At 45.4% G+C, this 27,167-nt stretch overlaps 3 protein-coding genes across 14 annotated transcripts; 2 read left to right on the plus strand and 1 right to left on the minus strand.

Annotated features, from left to right (window-relative positions):
• TINF2 (TERF1 interacting nuclear factor 2) lies at nucleotides 1-6,487 on the plus strand. Of its 3 annotated transcripts, none has more exons than XM_055291684.2 (9): nucleotides 1-795; nucleotides 938-1,042; nucleotides 1,156-1,257; nucleotides 1,638-1,745; nucleotides 1,833-1,929; nucleotides 2,074-2,530; nucleotides 2,619-2,686; nucleotides 2,794-2,885; nucleotides 3,017-6,487. In XM_055291684.2, the coding sequence occupies exons 1-9, from the start codon at nucleotides 604-606 to the stop codon at nucleotides 3,149-3,151; spliced, it is 1,356 nt and encodes a 451-aa protein (XP_055147659.1). In that variant the 5' UTR covers nucleotides 1-603; the 3' UTR covers nucleotides 3,152-6,487. The 3 variants fall into 3 exon arrangements, with proteins under 3 accessions (XP_055147659.1, XP_063465405.1, XP_055147660.1); XM_063609335.1 differs by having other exon boundaries at nucleotides 69-795; nucleotides 5,136-6,487; XM_055291685.2 differs by lacking the exon at nucleotides 938-1,042 and having other exon boundaries at nucleotides 313-795.
• Nucleotides 3,709-11,660, minus strand: GMPR2 (guanosine monophosphate reductase 2). 10 transcript variants are annotated; one of them, XM_063609330.1, is made up of 11 exons: nucleotides 10,332-10,448; nucleotides 9,974-10,090; nucleotides 9,716-9,835; nucleotides 9,067-9,195; nucleotides 7,132-7,215; nucleotides 6,812-6,985; nucleotides 5,799-5,880; nucleotides 5,598-5,704; nucleotides 5,387-5,429; nucleotides 4,541-4,700; nucleotides 3,709-4,357 (listed from the first exon to the last, which is right to left on the minus strand). In XM_063609330.1, the coding sequence occupies exons 1-11, from the start codon at nucleotides 10,431-10,433 to the stop codon at nucleotides 4,168-4,170; spliced, it is 1,308 nt and encodes a 435-aa protein (XP_063465400.1). In that variant the 5' UTR covers nucleotides 10,434-10,448; the 3' UTR covers nucleotides 3,709-4,167. The 10 variants fall into 10 exon arrangements, with proteins under 10 accessions (XP_063465400.1, XP_063465398.1, XP_055147656.1 ...); XM_063609328.1 differs by adding an exon at nucleotides 10,462-11,660 and having other exon boundaries at nucleotides 3,709-4,700; nucleotides 5,387-5,704; nucleotides 10,332-10,356; XM_055291681.2 differs by lacking the exon at nucleotides 9,067-9,195 and having other exon boundaries at nucleotides 10,332-10,466.
• On the plus strand, nucleotides 10,919-26,844 carry NEDD8 (NEDD8 ubiquitin like modifier). The gene is made up of 4 exons (XM_055291694.2): nucleotides 10,919-11,058; nucleotides 25,260-25,307; nucleotides 25,476-25,558; nucleotides 26,478-26,844. Exons 1-4 carry the CDS (start codon nucleotides 11,041-11,043, stop codon nucleotides 26,572-26,574), a joined length of 246 nt encoding a protein of 81 aa, XP_055147669.1. The 5' UTR covers nucleotides 10,919-11,040; the 3' UTR covers nucleotides 26,575-26,844.
• The last annotated feature ends 323 nt before the right edge of the window (nucleotides 26,845-27,167 follow it).

The raw sequence follows: 27,167 nt of genomic DNA on the forward strand, positions 1-27,167 counted from the left end.
CATGATCCTTGTTTTACAGACTAGGAAGTCGAGCCTCAGGGGAGTGACGGGGCTTCTCCGCAGGCTCGGCGAAGAAAGCGAGGGTGGGAGGACCCAGACGAGCGGCCACAACAGCCTCAGCGGCCACAACAGCTTCAGCAGCCACAACAGCTTCAGCGGCCAACTCATGTCAGCCGGCAGAGGGCGCAGGCAGCGGGCAGCTCCAGCTCCGCTGGGGCGTGGCCTTCTGGCGCACCGACACAGTTCCCTCTGTGGCCACCCATTGGCTCCCTCTTACCGCCCTTTTCCGGGGCAAGGGAAGCTAGTAGCGGAGCCGGAAGTGAGGCACCCTCGGGCTCGAGACAGCAGCGGCGTTTAAAGCTGAGCGACCCAGTGCCACTGGAGACGGTCAGCTTCTCCACTCAGGCTCCTCCAGCCCGAGCCAGAAGACCCCCTCCCCCAGAATTCTGGGGGCCTATGGAAGGGAGCCGAGTCAGATCGCGAGGTACCCAGAGCCGAGCCACAGGGCGTTGCCAGAAGCCCCGCCCCTAGGAGTGATCGGAAAGCCTCACCCATCCGGGTGAGGAACCTGGAGGGACCGCCTCGGGGCGGAGCCCGCCGACCATGGCTACGCCCCCGGTGGCCGGTCCCGCAGCTCTACGCTTTGCCGCCGCGGCTAGCTGGCAGGTTGTGCGCGGACGCTGCGTGGAACATTTTCCGCGAGTACTGGAGTTTCTGCGATCTCTGCGCGCTGTTGCCCCTGGCTTGGTTCGCTACCGGCACCACGAACGCCTTTGTATGGGCCTAAAGGCCAAGGTATTGGAGCAAGTAGGACCTGGAAGGGGAAAGAAAGGGGCGGGATGCGAGCACCTGACAAGGGCCTACAGCTTGGGGATGAGACTAGTTGGAAAAGGTCAGCTTGCCCCGAAGTGGGGATTCTGAATTCAGTACCGTACAGGTGGTGGTGGAGCTGATCCTGCAGGGCCGGCCTTGGGCCCAAGTCCTGAAAACCCTGAATCACCACTTTCCAGAATCTGGACCTATAGTGCGGGATCCCAAGGCTGTGAGTAATCCCCGGAACAAGCCCTGACCCCAGTTACACTTGGTGCAGCAAAGTTGCTCCTCCTGTCTACTGGATGTTGGTGCTGACTTCTCTGTCTTCTGTATCCTCAACAGACAAAGCAGGATCTGAGGAAGATTTTGGAGGCACAGGAAACCTTTTACCAGCAGGTGAAGCAGCTGTCAGAGGCTCCTGTGGATTTGGCCTCGAAGCTGCAGGTGAGACTGGTTTGAAGGCTATTATGTGGCTCCTATTTTCTCTAACCTACTTTTTTTTTTTTTTTTTTTTTTTTTGAGGAATCTCGCTCTGTCGCCCAGGCTGGAGTGCAGTGGCACAATCTCGGCTCACTACAACCTCTGCCTCTCGGGTTCAAGCGATTCTCCTGCCTCAGCCTCCCGAGTATCTGGGATTACAAATGCCCAGCTAATTTTTGTATTTTAGTAGAGGTGGGGTTTCATCATGTTGGCCAGGCTGGTCTCGAACTCCTGACCTCAAGTGATCCGCCCACCTCGGCCTCCCAAAGGGCCAGGATTACAGGCGTGAGCCACCGTGCCTGGCCACTAACCCACTTTTGACCTCCTACTCTCCCCCGCTGTAGGAACTTGAACAAGAGTATGGGGAACCCTTTCTGGCTGCCATGGAAAAGTTGCTTTTTGAATACTTGTGTCAGCTGGAGAAAGCACTGCCTACACCACAGGCACAGCAGGTTTCGTTGGGGCAAAACATGTAAGGGCAGAGTGTGGGGTGGTTGTATCAAGGATTGTGGTCTTCATACCTCTGTCCCTGCCCACAGCTTCAGGATGTGCTGAGTTGGATGCAGCCTGGAGCCTCTATCACCTCTTCTCTTGCCTGGAGACAATATGGTGTGGACATGGGGTGGCCACTTCCAGGTACCAGGAATTTGTAGGTGTAGTGTTTAGCCTGAGACCTTTTGAGGCAGTCCACTGGAATAGTTCCATGGGCTCCGGGCATAAGAAACCAGTTATTCTGTTACTATCTGTTCTCTTTATAAGGGGCCTCATTTTCTTTTTCAGAGTGCTCTGTTACTGACTCAGTGAACCTGGCTGAGCCCATGGAACAGAATCCTCCTCAGCAACAAAGACTAGCACTCCACAATCCTCTGCCAAAAGCCAAGCCTGGCACACGCCTTCCTCAGGGACCATCTTCAAGGACGCACCCAGCACCTCTAGCTGGCCGACACTTCAATCTGGCCCCCCTAGGCCGACGAAGAGTCCAGTCCCAATGGGCCTCCAGTAGGGGAGGCCATAAGGAGCGCCCCACAGTCATGCTGTTTCCCTTTAGGAATCTCGGCTCACCAACCCAGGTCATATCTAAGCCTGAGAGCAAGGAAGAACATGCGATATACACAGCAGACCTAGCCATGAGCACAAGAGCAGCCTCCACTGGGAAGTCTAAGAGTCCATGCCAGACCCTGGGGGGAAGGGCTCTGAAGGAGAACCCAGTTGACTTGCCTGCCACAGAGCAAAAGGAGTGAGTGGAACAGAGTTGCTTCTTACTAGGAGCACATTCTTTGCCTGCCTTCCCTTCATCCTATCCTCTTTGCTTGCTCTCACCTCAGGAATTGCTTGGATTGCTACACGGACCCCCTGAGACTATCATTATTACCTCCTAGGGCCAGGAAGCCAGGTAGGTAGTCTGAGTCAGGATTGGATCAACAGCCTACTCTCTTGGGGACTTTCAAGAGCCTGTGTTCATCTAGAAGTAGTAGTTTGATTCTGGTTTCCCTCCTACAGTGTGTCCTCCATCTCTGTGCAGCTCCGTCATTACCATAGGGGACTTGGTTTTAGACTCTGATGAGGAAGAAAATGGCCAGGGGGAAGGAAAGGTGAGTAGGAAGGAGCAGAAAGCTGGGGAAGGGGATGGGTAAAACAGACTGAGAAATTCATATGCTTCAGAATTCAGAGGGCTCAGGGAATGGTTTCAGATGGTAGGATCTCCCTGCTCCCTTCTCTACAGGAATCTCTGGAAAACTATCAGAAGACAAAGTTTGACACCTTGATCCCCACTCTCTGTGAATACCTACCCCCTTCTGGCCACGGTGCCATGCCTGTTCCTTCCTGTGACTGTAGAGACAGCTCTAGACCTTTGTGATAGAACTAAAATGCCCTCTGTACTCTGCCTGTCTCCTGCCTCCTCAGCTCTGCAAGTAGTTTAGTAGGAATGAAGTGGAAGTCCAGGCTTGGATTGCCTAACTACACTGCTAAAAATATTTGTAATCCTTAATAATTAAACTTTGGATTTGTTAAAATACTGCCTTGATGTGAAGGAGGGGAATTAAGGTTTCCATAAGGTCAGCATAGGCCATTCCTTAGAAACAGAACTGTCCCTTCCAAACTGGAAGGATCCCTTTGCCTTTTTTTACTTCCCTTGCTAAGTGTTGTTCAGCTGTGCCTAAAAGGGTTAGCAGGGTTGACAGCCTGGAAGAGAAAGGTCCTTTGGTATTCTAGAAATATGTGTCCTAATGCCAGAATATACTTTGTAAGTTCTCATGCTGCCAGATTATCTGGGGGTGGTGGCACTAGAATGGAGATACTTCATGGGAATAATACTCATTGTTCTTGACCCCACTGGGTCAGTGCTGACCCTACCACCACCCACTCTGCAGCAGCACCCAGATGCTAGCCTTGTACAGAAAGCCCCAGCATCTCTTTACAGTCAATGAGCTCTCTCTTTATTGAGGTATGTCAAATATACAAACACTTCAGAGCTTTTTAGATATGTGAAGTTCCCATTTAGTGAAGCAGATTAACAAAACATGATTCTAAAAGCCTGCCTCCTCTAGACCAAGGCCATGTAAAAGATTTATGTACCAATCAGCATCTTTTCCTTTTAATAATCTTCAGGATGTTGGGTCCCCAGATTCTCATTTGATTTTCTTGCATCATTTTCTCAGACTGTTTGCTTCCTTGCTTCCTCCCCAGTGAGTGCCTTGGGCATTTTGTGTGTGCAGATAGAGAAGTACAGAGTTACTGCAGGAGCCCTCAGGAGTGAGACAACAGGAAATGACAAAGTAACAGAGAGCTGCAGTAGCTGGGATGGGTGAGGACCCCACTTGGGATGCCCCATGGTAGAGTACTGGTGCCTTGGGAGGGTAGAACTGCTCAGGTCTAGCACGCCTCACTGAAGATTGGATTCACCTGCTGGGTGACTCGAATGAAGGTAGTTCTCCTGCTCAACTCTTTGAGCTTAGCTGCTCCCACATAGGTACATGTAGAGCGGATCCCTCCTAGGATGTCTCGGATGGTATGTTCCACATCTCCTTTAAAAGGAACTTCCACTGTCTTTCCCTCTGAGGCTCTTAAAGTAGGAAAAACTTTATTATCTTCTCTTCTGGATTCCTTAAGCCCAGGGACTTTTCCCCAGACCCTAGCATTGAGCCCCGGTTCACCATGCTTTTCCTGAGAACTGTACCATCCCCCTCTCAGCAGCCATGAGTTCTGCCCCCATACTATTACTAAGCTTCTGGGCCTCCACACATACCTGTACTCAGCCACGCCGCCAGCATACTTCTTCATGGCCATTTCAGAACTCATTCCATAGAAGAGCTTGTACTTCTTGCCGTCCCTCTCGATGAGCTCACCACCTGACTCACTGTGCCCAGCCAGCATGCCACCCAGCATCACAAAGTCAGCTCCTGCCCCTGCCACCATCATGGAGGGGGGAAAGAGATTAATCTGGCCAAGGTGCTCACATGGCCACCCTCAAGAGCAACTCACACCATATTCTCAGTCCTGACAATGATTCCAGCATCTTCCTCATTCAGCTTCCCTAGCTGACCCACAATCCATGCAGGCCTGATCTGCCCTGGCCTCTATTCCTCAGTGGGTATGATTTCCCCAAGATTTAAAGAAGAGCCTCTGGAGAGTCCCTGCCTGGCTTTTGCTTTCTCCTTTTGCTGTTTTTACCATCATCGTCTGGTCATTTCATTTTACTGTGCCCAGCTAAATAAGACTCATTTCATGTGTCCCAAGAGCAAAGATCCCCAACTCTAATGGGAGTAATGATCTCCTGGGAAGCTGTGCAAAATGAAAAATGCAGATGTGCTGTCCCATTCCTCAGAGCCTAATATTTTTAGGTATGGCTGGGGATCAGGAGTCTGCACTGTGCAGCAATCTAGGAGATGGTGAGATGGCCCTGGCCCACACTTGGAGTCTCAGATGTCCCCTGCTGGCTGCCCCAGGTGATACCATAGACTTCAGAGTCACTAATTCATATTATGAAAGAATCTGAATGACTTCCTGAGCCTCTCTTAGCCTGACCCTAGACCCTCAGAGGTGATTCATCCTCTTGTATAGAATCATCCTTCCATGCCCTCAAGCTCCTTACCAAAAGCCTTGGCCACATCCCCAGGACAGCTGCAACCTCCATCCTGCAAAGTAAGGAGCACTATGAACACAACATGGATTTCCCAAGCCCTCAGCGATGTCCCAACAGCCCAACTCAAAGCCAACAAGAACCCAGGAATTCTAATCCATCTCTGCCACCTCCATACCCTGCAGAAACCCAGCTCATACCCTACCCTGCCCTTGAGTCTTACTGAAATGATGTGGCCTTTGAGGCCATGAGCAGCATCTGCACACTCCATCACTGCACTGAGCTGTGGATATCCCACTCCAGTTTTCTTCCGAGTAGTACACACAGAGCCTAGGAAGAACATGACAAGGGTGAGAATGATGTGCTCCACAGGTGTTTGCCACTGAAGGGGGGTAGCCGGTGGTCCCCCAGTGAACCAGCTTACCTGGCCCAATTCCCACTTTGATGATGTCAGCCCCAGAAAGGATGAGCTCTTCTACCATCTCTCCTGTTACCACATTCCCTGCCTGAGACAGAGCAATTGAAATACAGCATCCTTAGGGCCAGAAACAGGAGGTCATGTATTGTTACAGTATGCATGGACCATGACTTTCCAACATTATTACAAAGAAAGGATAACTAGGTCCCCTCTACTGGGCCCTCTGAGGGCTTTTACACTAGACACTTTAGAGAACCCTGCTCCCTACCCATTCGCCCAACACCAAGCCAAGGTAGGAGTGAGTGGCCAATGTCACCACTGAACCTAGGGTAAAGCTGAGGTCCATGATGCACTTTTCTAAGGCAACAAGGTGCTATGATCAACAGGGACACATGAAGTGGCATGGAGGAGCCTTGAGTGAGGCAAAGGGAATTACTGGACCAGGCTCACATCTGATTTACAGTAGATTTAGCTCCCCTTCCTCAAGAGACCCAAACATATTCTGTCCTTAAGCCATTCTGTCATAGAACCTGTCTGGCTTCAGGGAAAGGAAGAAGGCATGGTAGTGTAGGCTAAAGACCCATTTGACCAGTTGTATTGGCTTTTGATGGTCAGTAGACACACCCCTCAATGCTGTGAAGAAAATGAAGGCCACTCTTCTAAGGTTGTAAAAAAATAAATCATTGTTCATGTGACCCCTTTTTATGTGACTGTATTATGTGTCTATTTCAGTGGGCAGATGTCTATGTACCACAGGTATGTACAGTGCACAGATGTTCCATCATGGTTTGGTGAGTGACATCAGGGACTAGATTTACAGAGACTATGAACCAAGGGTCAGAGATACTACAATGACCAAATAGACATTTTCAGCTTAGAACTATGGATAATCATCCAGTATCATGATTAAATGAACTAGGAATATCATAATGCAGCAGAGGAGAAATGGACTGATGTAGCAAAACGGAGTGGCAGGAAAGTGGAAAGATAAAAAGGTACCGACTATAATAGAAACATACCATGATGGTGTGCTGGGGGAAGCGCTTCCGTACATCTTTTACAAATTCAACAAAGTGTTCAGAGTAGCCATTTGCCACATCCAGGCATATATACTTCACCTGGGGAATAGCTTCCAGGATCTGTTCCAGCTGCTCAAAGTCAGAAGAGCCTGTGCCTGAGCTGGCAGCCAGATGCTGTGGGAGAAACAGAGCCATTGGCATATGAGAGATGATCTGGTGGGCAGCCAGTGGGTCATTGGTGAGTGTTGGTCCCCAGAAAGCCAAAATATAATTGCTGGAAAACTGGGATAAGGAAGGGAGCAGGGTATGCCCAGTGTTACCTCAAGACAGTCAGGATTCTGGCCAGCAAACTCTTGCCACTGATCGAGTTTATAGTGCTTATGGACAGCAGTGAAGAGAGAGAACTGGGGAGAAGACAAAGAAGCATCAAAAGGGGGGAAACTTTATTAAGGTCTTTTTCTAGAAACAGACCTATTCTATCTGAGGGAGGACATGATTGAAGTTGGGGAGGAAACAAGTCAAAGAAGTTAGGTTGAGCTGGGATTTGAGTTCAACCTTTCTTCTCTCTACAAATACCAGTAGGGTTTTTTTTTCTTTTTTTTTTATTATTATTATACTTTAAGTTTTAGGGTACATGTGCACAATGTGCAGGTTTGTTACATATGTATTCATGTGCCATGTTGGTGTGCTGCACCCATTAACTCGTCATTTAGCATTAGGTATATCTCCTAATGCTGTCCCCCCCCCTCCCCTCACCCCACAACAGTCCCCAGAGTGTGATGTTCCCCTTCCTGTGTCCATGTGTTCTCATTGTTCAATTCCCACCTATGAGTGAGAACATGCGGTGTTTGGTTTTTTGTCCTTGTGATAGTTTACTGAGAATGATGGTTTCCAGTTTCATCCATGTCCCTACAAAGGACATGAACTCATCATTTTTTCTTTTTACCATAAGCTAGTACTTGTCAGATTTCCCACCAAAGTACTGAGTGATCTGGGTTGGATTTCATCTGCCAGCACATTCACTGCTTCTGACTTAAAAGGTGACAAGCTGCTGGTGCAGTGGGACAGGCAGCAGACATGAAAGAACCATGAAGAGGCTGGATGGAGCCTGTGTTTTTCTGCACTGACTCAGCCCCTCTCCTAAGGTAAGCTAGTACTAAACTATTTTTGGTTATGTTCTCGTTCATTTACCAGCAGTAATTCAGTAGGTCTGGATGCTCACCAAAGGTAATGCCTTAAGGTTGATAAGAGCTGATAAGGGGCTACCCTACCCTGTCTCCATCTCTAATGGAAAAAAGGACAAATTTCCTAGTTGGGGACATGGATCAAGCTAAAAAATCTGTTTCATTCAGTCCATTTTAATAAAGTTCAAGGATATAATGACTCATCAAACTCATATTCTCTAGCTCAACAGATTGCAAACAATATCCCAATACTTTGAGGAAGGCATTCAAAGGCCGTTGTGAATGCTAGTGTTTGTGCTTTACATGTCTACATGCAAACAGACAAGAGACAGCAGTTGGCTGAAACAGCACAAATCTTGCAACTGACAAGAAACCCAAGGAAGTCATGTATTAGCTAGCAACAAGCAAGTGCTCTACATACGTATTCAGAGATCAACAATATCTAGCTAAAGCTGGTATTGAATTCTGCTTTCTCAACAACTCTATCATCAACATACTGATAAGCAAAGAAAAGTCACTATAGGATAGGAAGTCAGCAGACGTTGGAGATATACTGGCAGAGTGTGGCATGATGAGCACATCAGATTACATACCAAGCTTAGAAAAAGATGTTTGCTTGCATCCAACCTTTTTATTACAGTAAGACTTTGCTCTTATCTCTAAAACCTGATTTCTTTACCTCTCATCAGCAATACTGAAAGCCAGGCTCCACATAAAGCATTAAGACAGTCCCCAAAACGGTTCATGTATTACAGCACGTCTGTTAACTCTGCAGTCAGAGTCACCATTTCTGAACTCTACTGGTCAGGGCAGATGGACAGTGGGCAACAGAAAGATTCCTAAGCAGTTACTGAATGATAATAAAAATAAAGTAAAAATAAAACTGCGCAACTATCAACCTCAAAGAAATGACAAGACATTCCACAAAGACACAGCAATCAAAAATAGAAAAAGGATATGAAGTCCTTAAGACTAATGGAGCCACAAACAATAGCAGAATTCATCAACCAGGGCTACATGGATCAACCAGCAGAGTGCATATATTCTCAAAGTGCCCAGATAACTCTCTACCTTCTCAGCAACAAGTATAGAGGCAGGTAATAGTACTGACAGGAGCAGCATCTTCCATTTCAAAGTGAACAACTTGTATATAAGAAAAACACATCCCATTTGGGGCACATCCCAGAAACTCCCAGGAACCTAGGACTTAAAGAAGAGGAAGATTAAAAAAAGAAGAAGAATGGCAGAATTATTCTTTTATTAATGAATTGTTCTTATTAAAGAAAATTAATACGTTGCTTCTCCTAGGATCTTCTAGTTAGGATTTTTGAATGCTTAAACTGTAGTTTCTGGACTAAAACAGTGACTGCTTAATGTGGACAATCGCATAACTGAAGGGATGCATGTGACTGTGAGGGGGTGACCTGGGTGGTGGGAAAAGTTGGCAAGGTGTACAAACTGCTAAACAGGACAAAAGGGAAAATTCTGTTCATAAATCAGAAATATCGGAGCAAAACTTAGCTTTGAATCTCACTAATTCAGATGGCCTTTTGAACTTATCAGATAAAGGGCTTTAGTAGTGGAAAAAACCATAAATCAGAGCATCCTGACTGCTAACTGCCAGAGAGCTGACTGGGCATGGGGGTGGGGATGCAAACACCTCTGCAGTCAGCTGGGCTAACTGGACACCAATAGGGATGGGGCATGAGGAAAGCCCTACCTTACAGAGAATCTTGGCCATCTCAAAGGTGCCCACAGTATCCATATTGGCAGCAATGATGGGAACCCCAGTGTATGTCTGCTTTGAGTTCCGAAATGAAAAGGATCTTGTGAGATCCACCTGCACATATGAACAGGAAATTGAGCATTTCATTAATCCAAAAAACGTACCATATTAGGACAAGGACAGGCATCTTTCTTGGTTGTGGCCCACCGGGAGCGTGGGGTCAAGAAACAGCAAGTAGAGAAGCTTTCTCACCTCACTTCGAGACTTAAGGGTACTGCGTTTGGGCCTCAAAAGGACATCCTTGAAGTCCAGTTTCACATCGTTGTCAATATGAGGCATGGCGCCTGGGGGTAGCGATGAATCTGAGGGCTGGAAGGCAGGAAGTCATAAGGACCAATCTTCCCCTGGGCTTTAACGCCCTGTTACGGCTGGCGGCCTCCCTTCGCTTAAGTTGTGGAAGGTCGGGCAAAGGTCGAAGTGTGGTCCCTGAAGCCTGTCGCCTCGGCCCATCCCGTGGCTGCGATTACCCTAGGGCTCCATCCCAGGTACTGTTTGTGGGGGAGAAGAGCTGGGAAAGGGTTGTGAGAGACCCTGACGGTGCACTCCTTACCCAGCTACACTTCCTTCTTCCACTCCTGCAAAGAGCAATGGGGCAAGAGGCTGATTTGGGGGAACGAAGGAATGTTGGCGACGGGGGGCGGGGAGGGTTCATAACTAGTTTCCGGAATAGGGGTACTCACTTCCTGTTGCCTTGGTCCAGGCGGCAGTTGACCAAAGACCACCTTGCTTAGCAACTAACCTCGTGCAATCCCGCTGAGCCTTCTGGGCCACGCCAGCAGGTTCCTCTAGTTGCCGGCGAGAACTACTAACCGACGAATTCCAGCTTCGGCGGCGGCCGGGCGAGGCCTTCTGGATAACAGAGTTCACGCACTGAGGTTGATGTTGGATCCGAGGGGGGTTAGACTACAACTCCCAGGGGGAAACGGGCGGGACCGCCTACTGGCACAATGGGAGGTGTAGTTCGTTCTGCCCCCACTTTTCGCTAGCCCGGGCTCGCCAGGGACTCTCAGAATCGCAGAGTCGTCATCTCTGCTGTTGCTAAACTGGATGCCTTATTTTAATTTACGACGTCACTGAACCGAAACGCGGGAGAACTCCTGAGCCTCTCCGGAACCCAGTGGAAAGAAGGGGGGGAGGGGTGGAGCCAGTGACCCGGAAGCAGAAGGGGCCCCTGCAGGCAGAGTGCTGGAGAGCGGCAGCGGCGACCGGAGCGGTAGGAGCAGCGATTTATCCGTGTGCAGCCCCAAACTGGAAAGAAGATGCTAATTAAAGTGAAGGTGGGAGCACCTCCAGCCTTGCCAAGACGCAGTAGTACTGGGCTGGCAGCAGTGCCTTACGGGAGACGTGGGGAAGGAAAACCACGCCTTTCCCTAGCCTGGAGGACGCTGACTGCCTCAGGGCTCCGCGCGAGGGGTGGTGGGAAATAGGGGGACCCAGAAGGGCTTTGAGAGCGGGGCCCAGGTCCCACCTGACGACCCTGGGGTATTTTGCCATGCCTGCTTTTTTGCCAGGACTCTGCTGTCACCCAGAATGGGGTCGCTTTTGTCGGGTCTCACTGTATTCGAACCCCCCAGTCATAGAGAAGGCCTAGCAGCGGCTTGACTCCCCCGTCTCTCAGATTCTTGGAATAAGCGCTGCTCTCCATTCTTCATTCCCAGGGTACCTGCTTCTCCCAGTCCCTAACGTAGGTCGCCTCCGAGCACAGCCCTAAAACGTTAGCCCGGAGAAACCGGGGCCTCCCAGGGGCTAGACTATGAGCCTTTACTGGTGGTTGCCAAGGTGTGGTATCTCACCCGTCCTACAGGAACCAAAGCGGGGAGTGTGTTCAGTCAGCACCTGCCTTTCTGAGCCTGGCATCCTGGACCAGCCTCACTTCTTTGGCTGAGGCAGGTTAGTTACCGCTGCCCTAGTTCTTGGTACTAGCCATGGTTTCCTTCATTTGCATCTCTCAACTTCCGTGGTGGTTCTTCACCAATTTCCAGCCCTCATTAGCCCTATCTGCTGTTTTCTCTTTTGTGCCTTCAGACAGACAGAGATCCCCACCCTCCCCGCAAAAAAAAAACAAAACTGCTGACAAGTGAAGTCTAATGCTAGTTTGGCCTTTTTGTAGCTAAGTAAATCTATCGTTATTTCGTCAGCTTCTTAGCATATTTACCGTACATAATAGTCATTCTTAACCTTCTCTTACCCAGTCCTTCCAAACTACTTCTTAGCTAAGATTTGAGGTCAAGTATTAAAATAGTATGTTAAAGATGATTTTTTTTAACGTTGAGTAGCGGCCTATATGAGAGTCGTAACATCAATGTAATAGGTGAATGGGTCACTGGCACCATTAAAAAGAGAAAATAGGCTGGGCGCGGCGGCTCACGCCTGTAATCCCAGCACTTTGGAAGGCCGAGGCGGGCCGGTCGCTTGAGCCCAGGAGTTCGAGACCATCCTGGGCAACATGGCGAAACTCTGCCTGTACAATAAATACAAAAAATTAGCCAAGGGTCTGGGCGCATGCCTGTAGGCCCAGCTATTCGGGAGGCCGGGATGGGAGGATTGATTGATCCTGGGATGTCGAAGCCGCGGTGAGCAGTGATGGCACCACTGCACTCCAGACCCTGCCTGAAAAAAAAGGTCGAGCCCAGTGGCTCACGCCTGTAATCCCAGCACTTTGGGAGGCCGAGGTGGGTGGATCACCTAAGGTGAGGAGTTCAAGACCAGCCTGGCCAACATGGTGAAATCCCGCCTCTACTAACAATACAAAAACTAGCCGGGCGTGGTCGTGGGCGCCTATAATCCCAGCTACTTGGAGGCTAAGGCAGGAGGATTGCTTGAACCTGGGAGGCGGAGGTTGCAGTGAGCTGAGATGGCGCCATTGCACTCCAGCCTGCGCAACAAGAGCAAAACTCCATCTCTCCCTGCAAAAAAAAAAAAAAAGAGAGAGAGGGAGAAAATAGGAAATATTATGTGCTAGGTAAGGATATTGTTTTGTGATTTTTTGTGATTTTTTTTTTTTTTTTTTGAGACGGAGTCTCACTCTTGCCAGGCCTGAAATTTTTTATTTTATTTTATATGTATATTACACAGGGGGTGTTACTAGTTCATACTAATTTTTAGTATGGATCACTGTCAAAATCTTGAGAAACACTAACTGTTGAATATTTTTTTTTGAGACAGAGTCTTACTCTGTCACTAGGCTGGAGTGCAGTGACACAATGTCGGCTCACTGCAACCTCCGCCTCCCGGGTTCAAGCGATTCTCCTGCCTCAGCTTCCCGAGTAGCTGGGACTACAGGGCGTGCCACCACGCCAAGCTAATTTTTGTATTTTTAGTAGAAACGGGGTTTCACCAGGTTGGCCAGGATGGTATCGATCTCTTGACCTGGTGATCCGCTCACCTCGGCCTAAAGTGTTGAGATTACAGGCATGAGCCACCACGCCCGGCCTGTTGAATACTTTTATTGGCTTTTCAATGCATATGGGTTCTCATGTCCACTAGGTCCAAAGAAGTTAAGTTACTAATGTTAAGTGTTTTGTACACTTCTTGAAAATTTCACCCCACCTTAAGAAATTTTATGTCACGACCCATAAGGCACAAAAACTTTGCTATTTATGATATGCTCTCAAACTTTCAATTCTAAGTTGATTTCATAACCCACTGATGGGTTGAGACCTGCCCACTGATGGGTTGAGACCTGCAGTTTAAAAAATACTGTTTGAAAGGCCGGGCATGGTGGCTCACGCCTGTAATCCCAGCACTTTGGGAGGCCAAGGTGGGCGGATCACAAGGTCAGGAGTTCAAGACCAGCCTGGCCAACATGGTGAAACCCTGTCTCTACTAAAAATACAAAAATTAGCCGAGTGTGGTGGCACACACCTGTAGTCCCAGCCACTTGAGAGGCTGAGGCAGGAGAATTGCTTGAACCTGGGAGGCAGAGGTTGCAGTGAGCCAAGATTGTGCCATTGCACTCCAGTCTGGGTAACAGAGTGAGACTCTGTCTCAAAAAAAAAAAAAAAAAAAAAAGGGCCAGGTGCGGTGGCTCACGCCTGTAATCCCAGCACTTTGGGAGGCCGAGGCGGGCGGATCATGAGGTCAGGAGATCGAGACCATCCTGGCTAACACAGTGAAACCCCGTCTCTACTAAAAATACAAAAAATTAGCCGGGCGAGGTGGCGGGCGCCTGTAGTCCCAGCTACTCCGGAGGCTGAGGCAGGAGGGCGTGAACCCCGGGGGGCGGAGCCTGCAGTGAGCCGAGATCGTGCCACTGCACTCCAGCCTGGGCAACAGCAAGACTCTGTCTCAAAAAAAAAAAAAAAACACTGTTTGAACAAAAAAAATCAATGGTGTGTGTGGGAACTTGAAAAGAAAATACAGTGTCCTATCACCTGTGGTCTTGCTAAAATGCTGATTATGATTCTGTGGGTCTAGGGTGGGGCACAGGTTTCTGCATTTCTCACAAACTCCCAGGTGATATTGAATGTCTGGGAGCTTTGACACTCTCAGACTTTGAATAGCAAGACATTTGACACTCTCAGACTTTGAATAGCAAAGACACTTTGAATAGCAAGATTCTAGATTTTTTCTGTTTCTTTGAATCCATATTTATGTGGTACTTATCTAAAATTGCCAGTCGTCTTTCCTGCAACACTTACCCTTCTGCCTTCAAACAGGCCTCTGTGCCCCATCTCTCTCTATCTCCCCCTCCCCCCATCCCCTCTTGTTTGTTGCATTTTTTTATTAAATACATAGGAAAGTAGTTACACATGAGATAGCTGTTAATCTCATCTGAAGAAAATATTAATTTAAAAAAGAAAAAGAGCTGTTAATTACCATATAAGTGACACATTTTTATTACAGTTCCTTTTTTTTTTTTTTTTTTTTTTTTTTGAGACAGGTTCTCACTCTGTCGCCCAGGCTTAGGGTGCAGTGGCGCCATCACGGCTTACTGCAGCCTCGACCTCTCAGGCCCAAGCAATTCTCCCATCTGAGCCTCCTGAGTAGCTGGGACTACAGGCGTGTGGCACCACCATACCCAGCCAATTGTTTTATTTTTTTGTAGAGATGGGGTCTCATCGTGTTGCCCAGGCTGGTCTAAAACTCCTGGGATCAAGTGATCTTCCCACCTCATCCTCCTAAAGTGCTGGGATTACAGCCGTGAGCTACCATGTCTGACCCCTTTTTGAATTATTATTTTTTTTTTTTTTTTTGAGATGGAGTCTCACTCTGTCGCCCAGGCTGGAGTACAGTGGCACGATCTCGGCTCACTGCAACCTCCGCCTCTTGGATTCAAGCAATGCTCCTGCCTCAGCCTCCCAAGTAGCTGGGACTACAAGTGCCCACCACCACACCTGGCTAACTTTTGTATTTTAGTAGAGACGGGGTTTCGCCATGTTTGCCAGGCTGGTCTTGAACGCCTGACCTGAGGTGATCCACCCACCTCGGCCTCCCAAAGTGCTGGGATTACAGGCATGAGCCACCATGCCTGGCCTCATTTTGTTTTTGTTTTGAGACAGTCTCACTCTGTCACCCAGGCTGGAGTACAGTGGCATGATCTCGGCTCACTGCAACCTCCACCTCCCAGGTTCAAGGGATCCTCCCAACTCAGCCTCCCAAGTAGCTGGAACTACAGTTACATGCCACCACACCTGGCTGATTTTCTGTTTTTTTAGTAGAGATGGGGTTTCACCATGTTGCCCAGGCTGGTCTTGAACTCCTGAGCTCAAGTGATCCACCTGCGTTGGCCTCCCAAAGTGCTGGGATTACAGGCGTGAGCCACCATGCCCAGCCAAATGATTCATTTTCAACTGCTGTCTCTGTGTAGCTGACTTCTTCCATATTTTTATGTAAGATTTTACAATTCTTCCCAATTTAAATCTTGTTACCTTGTCTCTGTGGTTCAAAAATTAAATGCATCATCTTCTGTCATAAGCCATATCCCAATACCCATCTCATGTATTAATCCCATCAATCATTCAGGTGTCTGGAATACAATTCTTTAGAGTCATTTAAAATTACATGGTCCTTTTATAAGATCTAATTTTTCACTTAAAACCTCTTTCTGTTTGATTTTTGTTTCCATCTCCATTACCCTCATTCTGGTCTGGGATCTTACTCATTTGTATCTTTATTTCTCTGTAATACTTCCAACCAGGTTTTCTACCGTCATATCCCCTCTAAACTGTAGAGTCTAAACCAAGACATGACGTACAAAACCATAATGTGCAGGTCTTCCTTGAGCTTCTTTTTCATTATATTACTCCCTAACCCCAGATCCTTCATTGATTTCCTCATTGCAGATTACTTTGGCAACTGTCTTTACTGTGTGAACCAGTTTTCTCATTCATGTTTTTTAATATAAAATAAAATGCACAGTTCTTAAGGGTTTAGTTCAGTGAGTTTTTAACAATAGCATACGTTCATGTAATTACAAAATCTAAACATTTGTATTCCTACCCCCTCAAGAGTTTCATAGGTTAGTTTTGCTTGTTTTAGAACTTTATATAAATGGAATTATTCAATGTACAATTTTTGTATCTGGCTTCTTTCATTCTGCATAATGTCTATTGTAATCTGTGGTTTATTCCTTCTTATTACTGAATACTATTTCATTGGATGAATTATATCATAATTTGTTTATCCATTCTCCTGTTGATGGGTGTTTGAATTATCTCCAGTTTCTGGCTAATATGAATAAGGCTTCTATGAACATTGTTATATGAGTCTTTTTGTAAACATATGTTTTTATTTCCTTTGGATAAATACCTAAGAATGAAATTACTAGGTCATGTGGTAGATATATATAACTTTAAAAAGAAACTAAGGGGTTGTACCATTTTATATTCCCACCTGCAGTATATGAGCATTCCAGTTGCTCCGTACCCTTACTAGCTGGAACCCTTGTAGCACCATAAAAATGCTGACATCAGTCATTTTTATTTTGGCTATTATAGTATTATAATGTTATATAAATTAAAACACTGTATCTAGTGTTATATAATGTTAGCTCATTCAAGGCTTAAATTGATTAACATTGATTTTCATTCACCATAGCAGTTTGTCATTGCCCCTTGTGTTTGGACAATATAGCACTTCCTTTTGTTTTGTTTTGTTTTGATTTGTTTTTAATTTTTAATTTTTTTTTTTTTTTTTTTGAGACGGAGTCTCCCTCTGTTGCCCAGGCTGGAGTGTGGTGGCACGATCTTGGCTCACTGCAACCTCCACCTTCGTTCAAGCGTCCACCATGCCTAGCTAATTTTTGGTATTTTTGGTAGAGACAGGGTTTCGCCATGTTGGCCATACTGGTCTCAAACTCCTGATCTCAAGTGATCCACCTGCCTCAGCCTCCCAAAGTGCTGGGATTACAAACGTGAGCCATTGTGCCCAGCCAGAACTTCCTTGTATACAGCCTTATTCTATTAATTTTGTGTCTAATTGTTTCTTGGTTGTACATCTTCGCTTGATAAAGATTGTTGGCAGGGCTGGATCACATTTCTTTTGTATTTCCTCCAGTGCCTAGCACAGTATGTTAGGTTTAGGTTCATCTTTTTTTTTTTTTTTTTTTTTTTTTTGAGATGGAGTCTCACTCTGTCACCCAGGCTGGAGTGCAGTGGCGTGATCCCTGCTCACTGCAACCTCCACCTCCTGGATTTAAGCAGTTCTCCTCCTCAGCCTCCTGCATAACTGGGATTACAGGTGCGTGCCACCACACCCAGCTAATTTTTTTTTGTATTTTTGGTAGAGACGAGGTTTCATCATGTTAGCCAGGCTGACCTCAAACTCCTGACCTCAGGTGATCTGCCCGCCTTGGCCTCCCGAAGTGCTGGGATTACAGGCGTGAGCCACTGCGCCCAGTCTAGGTTCATCTTATACTTGTTTAAATAGCATTGAATGTATTGTCAGGTTACAGTATGATATATCAAGAATATCTTCTAAAATTGTTCAATTGCTTTAAAACAACTTCATGGACAATTTCAAACACATACATCAGGAAAGAGAAGGGTGTATGCACCCTTCATCCAGCTTCAAAAATTATCATCTCATAGCCAATCTTATTTAATTTAAACTCACCAACTCCTTTTACCTGATTTTTTTTAAAGCAAATTCCAGATAGCATAGCATATGTTATTCATACATATTTCAGTGTTTATCTGTGAAAGATAACCTGTTTTCTAACATAACCATAATTATTATGTCTAAAAATTTAACTGATTGCTATCATCAAATTACCCTATCGTCTCTCTCTCTTTTTTTATTAACAGTTTGAATCTGGATCCAATTAAGATCCATACATTGCCATTGGTTTATGTGTTTTAAATTTCTTTAAATCTGTAGATTCTCCTTTTTCCCATTTTTTTTCTTGTTGAATAAACTAGAGTTTCCTGCAGTTTGAATTTTGCTGATTACATTCCCATGTTTTTCTTTTTTTTTTTTTTTTTGAGACAGTGTCTTGCTCTGTAACCCAGGCTGGAGTGCAGCGGTGTAATCTTGGCTCACTACTGCAACTTCTGTGCCTCCAGGGTTCTCGTGCCTCAGCCTCTCGAGTAGCTGGGACTACAGGCGTGCGCCACCATGCCTGACTAATTTTTGTATTTTTCATAGAGATGAGGTTTCATCATGTTGGCCAGGCTGGTCTCAAATTCCTGGCCTCAAGCGACCCGCCCACCTCGGCTTCCCAAATTGCTGGGATTACAGGCATGAGACACCGCAACGGGTTCCCATATTGTCTTTTAACATATTCCTCTTTCCTCTGTATTTCCTGTCAGCTGGTAATTAGATCTAGAGGCTTGATTAGTCTTTGTATGTTCATATGTGAGAAGAATTCATAGGTGGTGATGTGGTATGCACTTCCATCAGATCGTTTTGCTTTCTGTGATGTTAGTCATTTCCTAGATCCATTGTTTCACTGGGGGTTACAAGCTGGAGATACTCTAATATTCTTGTTGCTTCATATATTAGCTGGAATATTTGAACAGTGTCCAAAATGGTAGCCATTAGCCACATTTGGCTATTGAGCACTTGAAATGTAACTAGAGAGACTGAAGATTTGAAATTTTGATTGTACTTGATTTTAATTAAATTTAAAAACTGAAACTTAGCTGAGTACAGTGGCTCACACCTGTAATCCCAGTGAGTTAGGAGGCTGAGGCGGGGAGATCACTTGAGGCCAGAAGTTTGAGACCAACCTGGACAACATTTCGAGACCCCATCTCTACAAAACAATTTTCAGGCCGGGCATGGTGGCTCACGCCTGTAATCCCAACACTTTGGGAGGCCGAGGCAGGTGGATCATTTGAGGTCAGGAGTTCGAGACCAGCATGGCCAACATGGTGAAACCCCATCTCTACTAAAAATATAAAAATTGGCTGGGCGCGGTGGCTCATGCCTGTAATCCCAGCACTCTGGGAGGCCGAGGGGGGTGGAACATGAGGTCAGGAGATCGAGAACATCCTGGCTAACACAGTGAAACCCCGTCTCTAATAAAAAAATACAAAAAATTAGCCGGGCGTAGTGGCGGGCGCCTGTAGTCCCAGCTACTCTGGAGGCTGAGGCAGGAGAATGGCGTGAACCCGGGAGGTGGAGCTTGCAGTGAGCCGAGATCGTGCTACTGCACTCCAGCCTGGGCGACAGAGCGAGACTCTGTCTCAAAAAATAAAAAAATAAAAATTAAAAATTAAAAATAAAAAAATAAAAATTAAACGTTAAAAATTTAAAAAATACAAAAATTAGCCAGGTGTAGTGGCGCGCGGCTGTAATCCCAGCTACTTGGGAGACTGAGGCAGGAGAATTGCATGAGCCTGGGAAGCAGAGGTTGTGATGAGCCGAGATCATGCCACAGCACTCCAGTCTGGGTGACACAGTGACACCTTGTCTCAAAAAAAAAAAATTTTTTTTTTTTTTTTTTTTTTTTTTTTTCAAAAAAGAATTAGCCAGGCATGGTGGTATGTGCTTGTAGTACCAGCTATTCAGAATGCTGAGGTGGGAGGATATTTTCAGCCCAGGAGTTGGAGGCTGCAGTGAGCCATGATTACTCCACTGTGTTCTAGGCTGGGACACAGAGCAAGACTCCATCTCAAAAAAAAATAAAATAAATAAATAAATAAAAATAAATTTAAAAAAACCTTTTAAGTATGTTTAGAACAAGTTGGGTGTATAAATCTACTTTTTCTATTGTAAATTATGAAACTTAAATATATGTCAAGTATTTCAGATGAAAATTTACCATTTGAATTTTTTTTTTTTTTTTTTTTTTGGAGATAGAGTCTTGCTGTGTCACCCAAGCTGGAGTGCAGTGGCACAATCAGCCCACTACAGCATTGAACTCCTGGGCTTGAGCAGTCTTGCCTCAGCCTTCTGAGTACCCAGTTGCTGGGACTACAGGCCTGTGCCACTATGCCTGGCTAATTTTATTGTAGAGATGGGGATCTCACTATGTTGCCCAGGCTGGTCTCAAAACTCCAGGGCTCAAGCAGTACTACCACATCTGCTTCCCAAAGTGCTGAGACGACAGGCATGTGCTACCATGCCCAGCCTACCATCTCTATTTTTTTTTTTTTTTTTGAGATGCAGTCTTGCTCTGTTGCCCAGGCTGGAGTGCAGTGACATGATCTCAGCTCACCGTAACCTCCGCTTCCCGGGTTCAGGCGATTCTCCTGCCTCAGCCTCCCCAGTAGCTGGGACTACAGGTGCCCACCACCATGGCCAACTAATTTTTGTATTTTTAGTAGAGATGGGGTTTCACTATGTTGGCCAGGCTGGTCTCAAACTGCTGACCTCGTGATCCACCCCCTCGGCCTCCTAAAGTGCTAGGATTACAGGCGTGAGCTACCACACCCGGCCCCATCTCTACATGTGATATAAATATGAAATACAGGATTTTCAGGATTTGGTTAGAAAAAACGTAAGATATATTAATTTTTATATTGATTACATGTGAATAATATTTTGGCTATGTTGGGTTTAAAAATATTAAAATTTTACCTCTTAAAGAACTTTTACAATGTGGCTACTAGTAAATTTAAAAATTGCATATATGGCTTGTATTACATTTCTACAAGACAGTGCTGCTTTACAAAATCTTACCCTTATCAAGGACATTGTTTTTTAAAAAATTTGTTCTTTTTTTTTTTTTTTTTTTTTTTTTTTTTTTATTTTGGAGACAGAGTCTTGCTGTGTTGCCCAGGCTGGAGTGCAGTGGCGCGATCTTGGCTCACTGCAAGCTCTGCCTCCCAGGTTCACGCCATTCTCCTGCCTCAGCCTCTCCCAGTAGCTGGGACTACAGGCGCCCGCCACCACACCCGGCTAATTTTTTTGTATTTTTAGTAGAGACAGGGTTTCACCGTGGTCTCAATCTCCTGACCTCGTGATCTGCCCGCCTCGGCCTCCCAAAGTGCTGGGATTACAAGCGTGAGCCACTGCGCCCGGCCTAATAATTTGTTCTCATTACAGCATATTCACATTTGTGGTATAAAATATGGAAAATACAGAAAAGCATAATAATGTAATTAAAATCACCCATAATTCCACTGCTCAAGTTAAAGCATTAATATACTGTATATACCCTTCTAAGCTTTTTGGAGAGCATATAGATGCATGTTTTGTTTTTACAAAATTTTAATTATACTCTATATACTATAACTTTTTTGTTAAATTATCAGCATATTGTTAATATATTACAAATAGTTATCCTAAACATTGTTTGAGGGCTTTGTAATTTTTTTTCTAAGATTGTATCGTAATTTATTTAACCCTCAACTGTTTGATATTTAGATTGTGTTTCTAATTTTACAGTATCAAAAGGTTGCAATAACCATTGTTGTAGGTATGCTTTTGGACATAGTCATGAGTATTTTCCTGGAAGTATTGTTGCTGGGACACCATATTGCCAAATTGCTCTCTAGATATATTTATGGGCCTCTACAGTCGATTTCAGAAACAAGGGGCCAACTCTAGAGTTTCAGAATTTACAAACCAAAATTTCTTTTTAAAAATATGAGGTCCAAGCATTTTGCTCTTGGGAGAGCGGCTCTAGGTCTTCTCTGAGGGTCTTTTTTCACTCTTTAAAAATTTGTGGTCGGGCACGGTGGCCCACACCTATAATCCCAGCACTTTGGGGAGGCCGAGGCAGGCAGATCACCTGAGGTCAGGAGTTCAAGACCAGCCTGACCAACCTGGAGAAACCCTTCTCTACTAAAAATACAAAATTCGCCAGTTGTGGTGGTGTATGCCTGTAGTCCCAGCTACTTGGGAGGCTGAGGCAGGAGAATTGCTTGAACCTGGGAGGCAGAGGTTGCAGGGTGAGCTGAGATTGTGCCGTTGCACTCCAGCCTGGGCAACAAGAGTAAAACTCCATCTCAAAACAAATAAATAAAAATTTGTATTATCGGCCAGGTGCGGTAGCTCACGCCTGTAATCCCAGCACCGTGGGAGGCCAAGGCGGGTGGATCACTTGAGGTCAGGAGTTCGAGACCAGCCTGGGCAACATGGCAAAACCCCATCTCTACTAAAGATACAAAATGTAGTCAGGCGTATTGGTGCCCGCCTGTGGTGCCAGCTACTCAAGAGGCTGAGGTGGGGATCACCTGAGCCCAGTATGTCAAGGCTGCAGTGAGCCATGATTGCACCACTGCACTCCATCCAGGTGAGACTGAGACCCCGTCTCAAAAAAAAAGTAAAGTGAAATAATTTGTGGACAACACAGAATTACAAACTTTTTATTTTGTCTTTTTAAAGTTACCACAAATTGTCAGCACCATTCTCTGAAAGGACATTAACACCTGAATATATTTAGTTTCATGAAAATTTCACTGTTAACACTGCTTTTCTCATTTTACCATAGGCTGATGAAAATTTTCACACAGACCAGCATAGGTTAGGGTAGAAGCTTGAGAATCATTGCTGTAATTTATTCTTTCATATCCAAACAGGTTAATCCGAAGGAATTGTTCTTGTATTTTTGGAAACATACTAGTACTAAATCATTCTCCTTGTTGGGAAATTTTCTGAGTTCTTGTTTCATGCTGGTCTGTGTGAATACCATAAGGAGAAACCATATGTTATTTTGTGAGCTACTATAGGAGTGTACATTGGGTCCCAATACTAGACCAGCCAGACTCAGGTAGGATGGAGTACAGAAATAAAAGCACAGGCTCTGGGACCAGGGAATCTGGATCCACTCCCTACTTTTGATTGCGTAGATATGTTTTTAACCTAAGTCTTATTTTTCTCATCTATAAAATGGAAATAGTAATAGTCCATATCTCATAAATACTGGGAGAATTAAATGTGATGCATGTAAGATGCTGATCATAGTTACCCTTAGAAAGTGTTCAGTGGCTGGGCAAGGTGGCTCATGCCTGTAATCCCAGCTCTTTGGGAGGCCGAAGCAGGAGGATCACTTGAGCCCACAAGTTTGAAACCAGTTTGAGCAACACAGAACTCGTCTCTACAAAAAAATCTTAAAAATAGCTGAGTGTGGTGGTGCACACACCCTGTAGTCCTTGCTACTTAGGAGGCTGAGGTGGGATGGTTGTTTGAACCCAGGAAGTCAAGGCTGCAGTGAGCCAGGATCACACCACTGAACTCCAGCCTGCGTGATAGAGCGAGACCCTGTCTCTTAAAAAAATAAAAGGAAAAAAAATGGTTTTCAGTAAATGTTAGCTGTGATTATAATATGATCATCAGTATATTTAGCCCTTCAAAAATATTCATTGACTGCTTGTGTGTCAAACACTGGGAAAGTTTAACACTTAAACAACTAGCTGTAATTGGTATATTAATATTGGAAGTATTAATAAAGTACACTGGGAACAGGTCTACACATCATACAGGAGATTTTATACATTGCTGGAGTGCAGTGGCACGATCTCGGCTCACTGCAACTTCTGGCTCCTGGGTTCAAGCGATTCTCCTGCCTCAGCCTCCCAAGTAGTTGGGATTACAGGCATGCGCCACCATGCCTGGCTAATTTTGTGTTTTTTAGTAGAGAAGGGTTTCTCCATGTTGGCCAGGCTGGTCTCGAACTCCCAACCTCAGGTAATCCACCCACCTCAGCCTCCCAAAGTGCTGGGATTACAGGCGTGAGCCACTGTGCCCGGCCAGGAGGAGATCTTATATTTAAGGGGTCTTGAAGTTTGGAGAAGGAGAAGGGGAGGATATTGCAACAAGGAAAACAACGGAAACAAATAAATGCCCATAAATTAGAATGAGCATGGTGTGTTTGTGGCCTGGATCACTGTAGACTAATGCAGATAGAGCTTTTAAGAGCAAGAACAGATGGGAGAAGACACGACATTTATGACTGCATAATCAGTATAATTATTGTGTTTGGATATCACCAGCCCTTAACTTATGGAAGAAGTCAAGAAGACAAGAGCTGCAATTAAGGATTTAGGTAGAAGTCTGGAAAGATATGGGAGATGTAATGTTGACTTCTCATCTTCTTTTCTTTTCTCTTTTTTCTTTTTCTTTTTTTTTTTTTTTTTGCAAGGGTGTTGCCCAGGCTGGAGTACAGTGGCACAATCGTGGCTTGCTGCTGCTACCTCTAATTTCTAGACTCAAGCGATCCTCCGACCTCAGCCCCCCAAGTAGCTGGTACTACAGGCATGCACACTGCACTCAGCTAATTTTTTTTTTTTTTTGGTTGAGACAGGGTTTCGCCGTGTTGTCCACGCTGGTCTGGAACTTCTAGGCTCAAGTGATCCTCCAGCCTCAGTCTCCCAAGGTGTTGGGACTGCAGGTGTGAGCCACCATGCCCAGCCAATTCTAGCATTTTTTAAAAAACTGCTCAGAGATGATTTCTGGTGTCCTTGAGAATTCTTCGAATTATCTGAATATTAATTTCTAGCATTGATATTTAGAACAAGGTCCTTCTGACGGGCGCAGTGGCTCACGCCTGTAATCCCAGCACTTTGGGAGGCCAAGGTGGGTGGATCACCTGAGGTTGGGAGTTTGAGACCAGCCTGATCAACATGGAGAAATCCTGTCTCTACTAAAAATACAAAATTAGCCAGGCGTGGTAGCGCATGCCTGTAATCCCAGCTACTCAGGAGGCTGAGGCAGGAGAATTGCTTGAACCTGGGAGGCAGAAGTTGCGGTGAGCCGAGATCGTGCCATTGCACTCCAGCCTGGTCAACAAGAGTGAAACTCCATCTCAAAAATAAATAAATAAATAAATAAAACCTTTCATTGCCATATCATCCAAAAGAATGCCAATATTCTCACTGATTTTGGGGGACTGATTTTGGAAGATGACTCATGGAATTAAGAGGATCAGATGGTTCAAAGAATCTTGCCCTATCAAAGTTGTTTACAGCCTAAAAATATTTGATAAATGAAGGTATGTTCAAAGCCTTCTCATTCTCCAAAGCAGTGCTGCTGAAAATATGCATCTTTTAGAAGGCAGTAGATCCCAAAGACCAAGATAGGACGTTTTACCTAGAAGACAAATTGTACATTGGGCTTTAAGGACTCATGAAACCATTGCCTGTTTCAGACGCTGACCGGAAAGGAGATTGAGATTGACATTGAACCTACAGACAAGGTGATGCATGCCCAACTCCTCTTCATGTACTTCTTGCCATGTATATTTGTTTGCATATGCTTATGAACTTGGTCCTTTTGCTCTCATGCTGTCTGCATAGCCCTTGTTCTTTCCATTTCCATGGTCCTACCCCTGAGCAGCAGCCCCTGACTACTTGTCTCTCTAAAGGTGGAGCGAATCAAGGAGCGTGTGGAGGAGAAAGAGGGAATCCCCCCACAACAGCAGAGGCTCATCTACAGTGGCAAACAGATGTGAGTTTGGAGTGAGAATGACAGCATGGCGATCTTATGTGAAGATGAGAAGATGAGAGGGGCACGTACTGAGGTGGATCGGATTGCCTCTTGTTTTTGGTGCCTTAGACTCTTTGGCAATCTGTTGAAGCCTCTAAGCCCCTTCTCAGAATAAGATTTTTTCAGGCATAAAACAAAATATATAGAATTAAAAGAAAACTAATTATATTGAAATAGTTATTAAAATACTAAAATATGTGATATAGTAATATATGTACTTTTTAATGCATAAGATCTAATGATAGGTCTAATATGACCATAATTTTGAAATATTTTCAAGATACCTATAAATGATTATGATAGAAAATAGTTAATTGCTATTGTTAACAAGTTACCTATATTGCTAATACTACTGTGGTTTTTGGGCTATGTTTGAAGTTAGAAGAAATGTTAAATTTCAGTTGGGGGTTAGTAAAAATAAAGATGGGGTTTTTTTCTCATTCAAGTTCACAGAGCGCCCCCCCCCCAAAGAGATCCAGGAAACTCAAGAACTCCTGTTCTGGCTGGGCACGGTGGCTCACGCCTGTAATCCCAGCACTTTGGGAGGCTGAAGGGGGTGGATCACCTGAGGTCAGGAGTTCGAGACCAGCCTGGCCAACATGGTGAATCCCCATCTTTACTAAAAATACAAAAATTAGCTGGGCGTGGTGGCGGGCACCTGTAATCCCAGCTACTCGGGAGGCTGAGGCAGGAGAATTGCTTGAACCTGGGAGGTGGAGGTTGCAGTGAGCTGAGATCATGCCACTGTACTCCAGCCTAGATGACAGAGCAAGACTCTGTCAAAAACAACAACAACAAAAAACTCTTAAGTCTTCTTTTTCTTTTTCTTGTTTTTTTGTTTTTTGTTTTTTGTTTTTTTTTTTGCTTCCTTTTCCTGCAGGAATGATGAGAAGACAGCAGCTGATTACAAGATTTTAGGTGGTTCAGTCCTTCACCTGGTGTTGGCTCTGAGAGGAGGAGGTGGTCTTAGGCAGTGATGGACACTCCATTTTACCTCCTTACCCTGTCGCTCATAATGAGGCATCATATATCCTCTCACTCTCTGGGACACCATAGCCACTGCCCCCTCCCCTGGATGCCCAGTAATGTATGTCTACTGGTGGGAGACTGTGAGGATCCTAGGATTCAGTATTCCTGGCCCAGAGGGCCCTTGCTGGCTATTGGGTGTCAGTTTGCAGTCCTGTGTGCTTCCCTCTCTTAAGACTGTGTCCCTGGTTGTCAATAAAATATTTCCTGGCCTCCTGGAATCTTTCTTCTGTTGCACAAGTTGACTGAAATAAAAATGGACCTAATGCTCACTCAGTTATAGCAGGCTGAAGGAATCAGACAGTGGAAGGAATGGTGCTCTTACAGGGATTATCAGATTTTAGGAAAACCTACTTAGTGGTGTGTTGGAGTCAGTTCCTAGTGGCTAATGAGAGCCAATTACTGGCACCTTTTTCCAACTCTATTAAGTGACTTCATGTTGGTAGCTTGAAATTGGCCATGGTAGGATTATTTACAGAAACTGGCAAACACTACAGATCAGTTCCTCCCCACAAACTGGTTGTTAAACATCTACCAGTGTAGT

Source organism: Symphalangus syndactylus, chromosome 9, assembly GCF_028878055.3.
Source record: "Symphalangus syndactylus isolate Jambi chromosome 9, NHGRI_mSymSyn1-v2.1_pri, whole genome shotgun sequence".
NCBI classification, from domain to species: domain Eukaryota; kingdom Metazoa; phylum Chordata; class Mammalia; order Primates; family Hylobatidae; genus Symphalangus; species Symphalangus syndactylus.

Coding starts and splice junctions, on each gene's coding strand:
- TINF2 (XM_055291684.2), top strand. CDS start 604: ATGGCTACGCCCCCGGTGGCCGGTCCCGCAGCTCTACGCTTTGCCGCC. Junction 1,258..1,637: donor ATTTGGCCTCGAAGCTGCAG/GTGAGACTGGTT, acceptor CCCCCGCTGTAG/GAACTTGAACAAGAGTATGG. Junction 2,687..2,793: donor TCCTAGGGCCAGGAAGCCAG/GTAGGTAGTCTG, acceptor TCCCTCCTACAG/TGTGTCCTCCATCTCTGTGC.
- GMPR2 (XM_063609325.1), bottom strand. CDS start 10,433: ATGAACCCTCCCCGCCCCCCGTCGCCAACATTCCTTCGTTCCCCCAAA. Junction 9,196..9,715: donor TGGCCAAGATTCTCTGTAAG/GTAGGGCTTTCC, acceptor TTTAAGTCCTAG/GTTCCTGGGAGTTTCTGGGA. Junction 4,701..5,386: donor GGATGTGGCCAAGGCTTTTG/GTAAGGAGCTTG, acceptor TGATGGTGGCAG/GGGCAGGAGCTGACTTTGTG.
- NEDD8 (XM_055291694.2), top strand. Junction 25,308..25,475: donor ACATTGAACCTACAGACAAG/GTGATGCATGCC, acceptor GTCTCTCTAAAG/GTGGAGCGAATCAAGGAGCG. Junction 25,559..26,477: donor ATCTACAGTGGCAAACAGAT/GTGAGTTTGGAG, acceptor CTTTTCCTGCAG/GAATGATGAGAAGACAGCAG.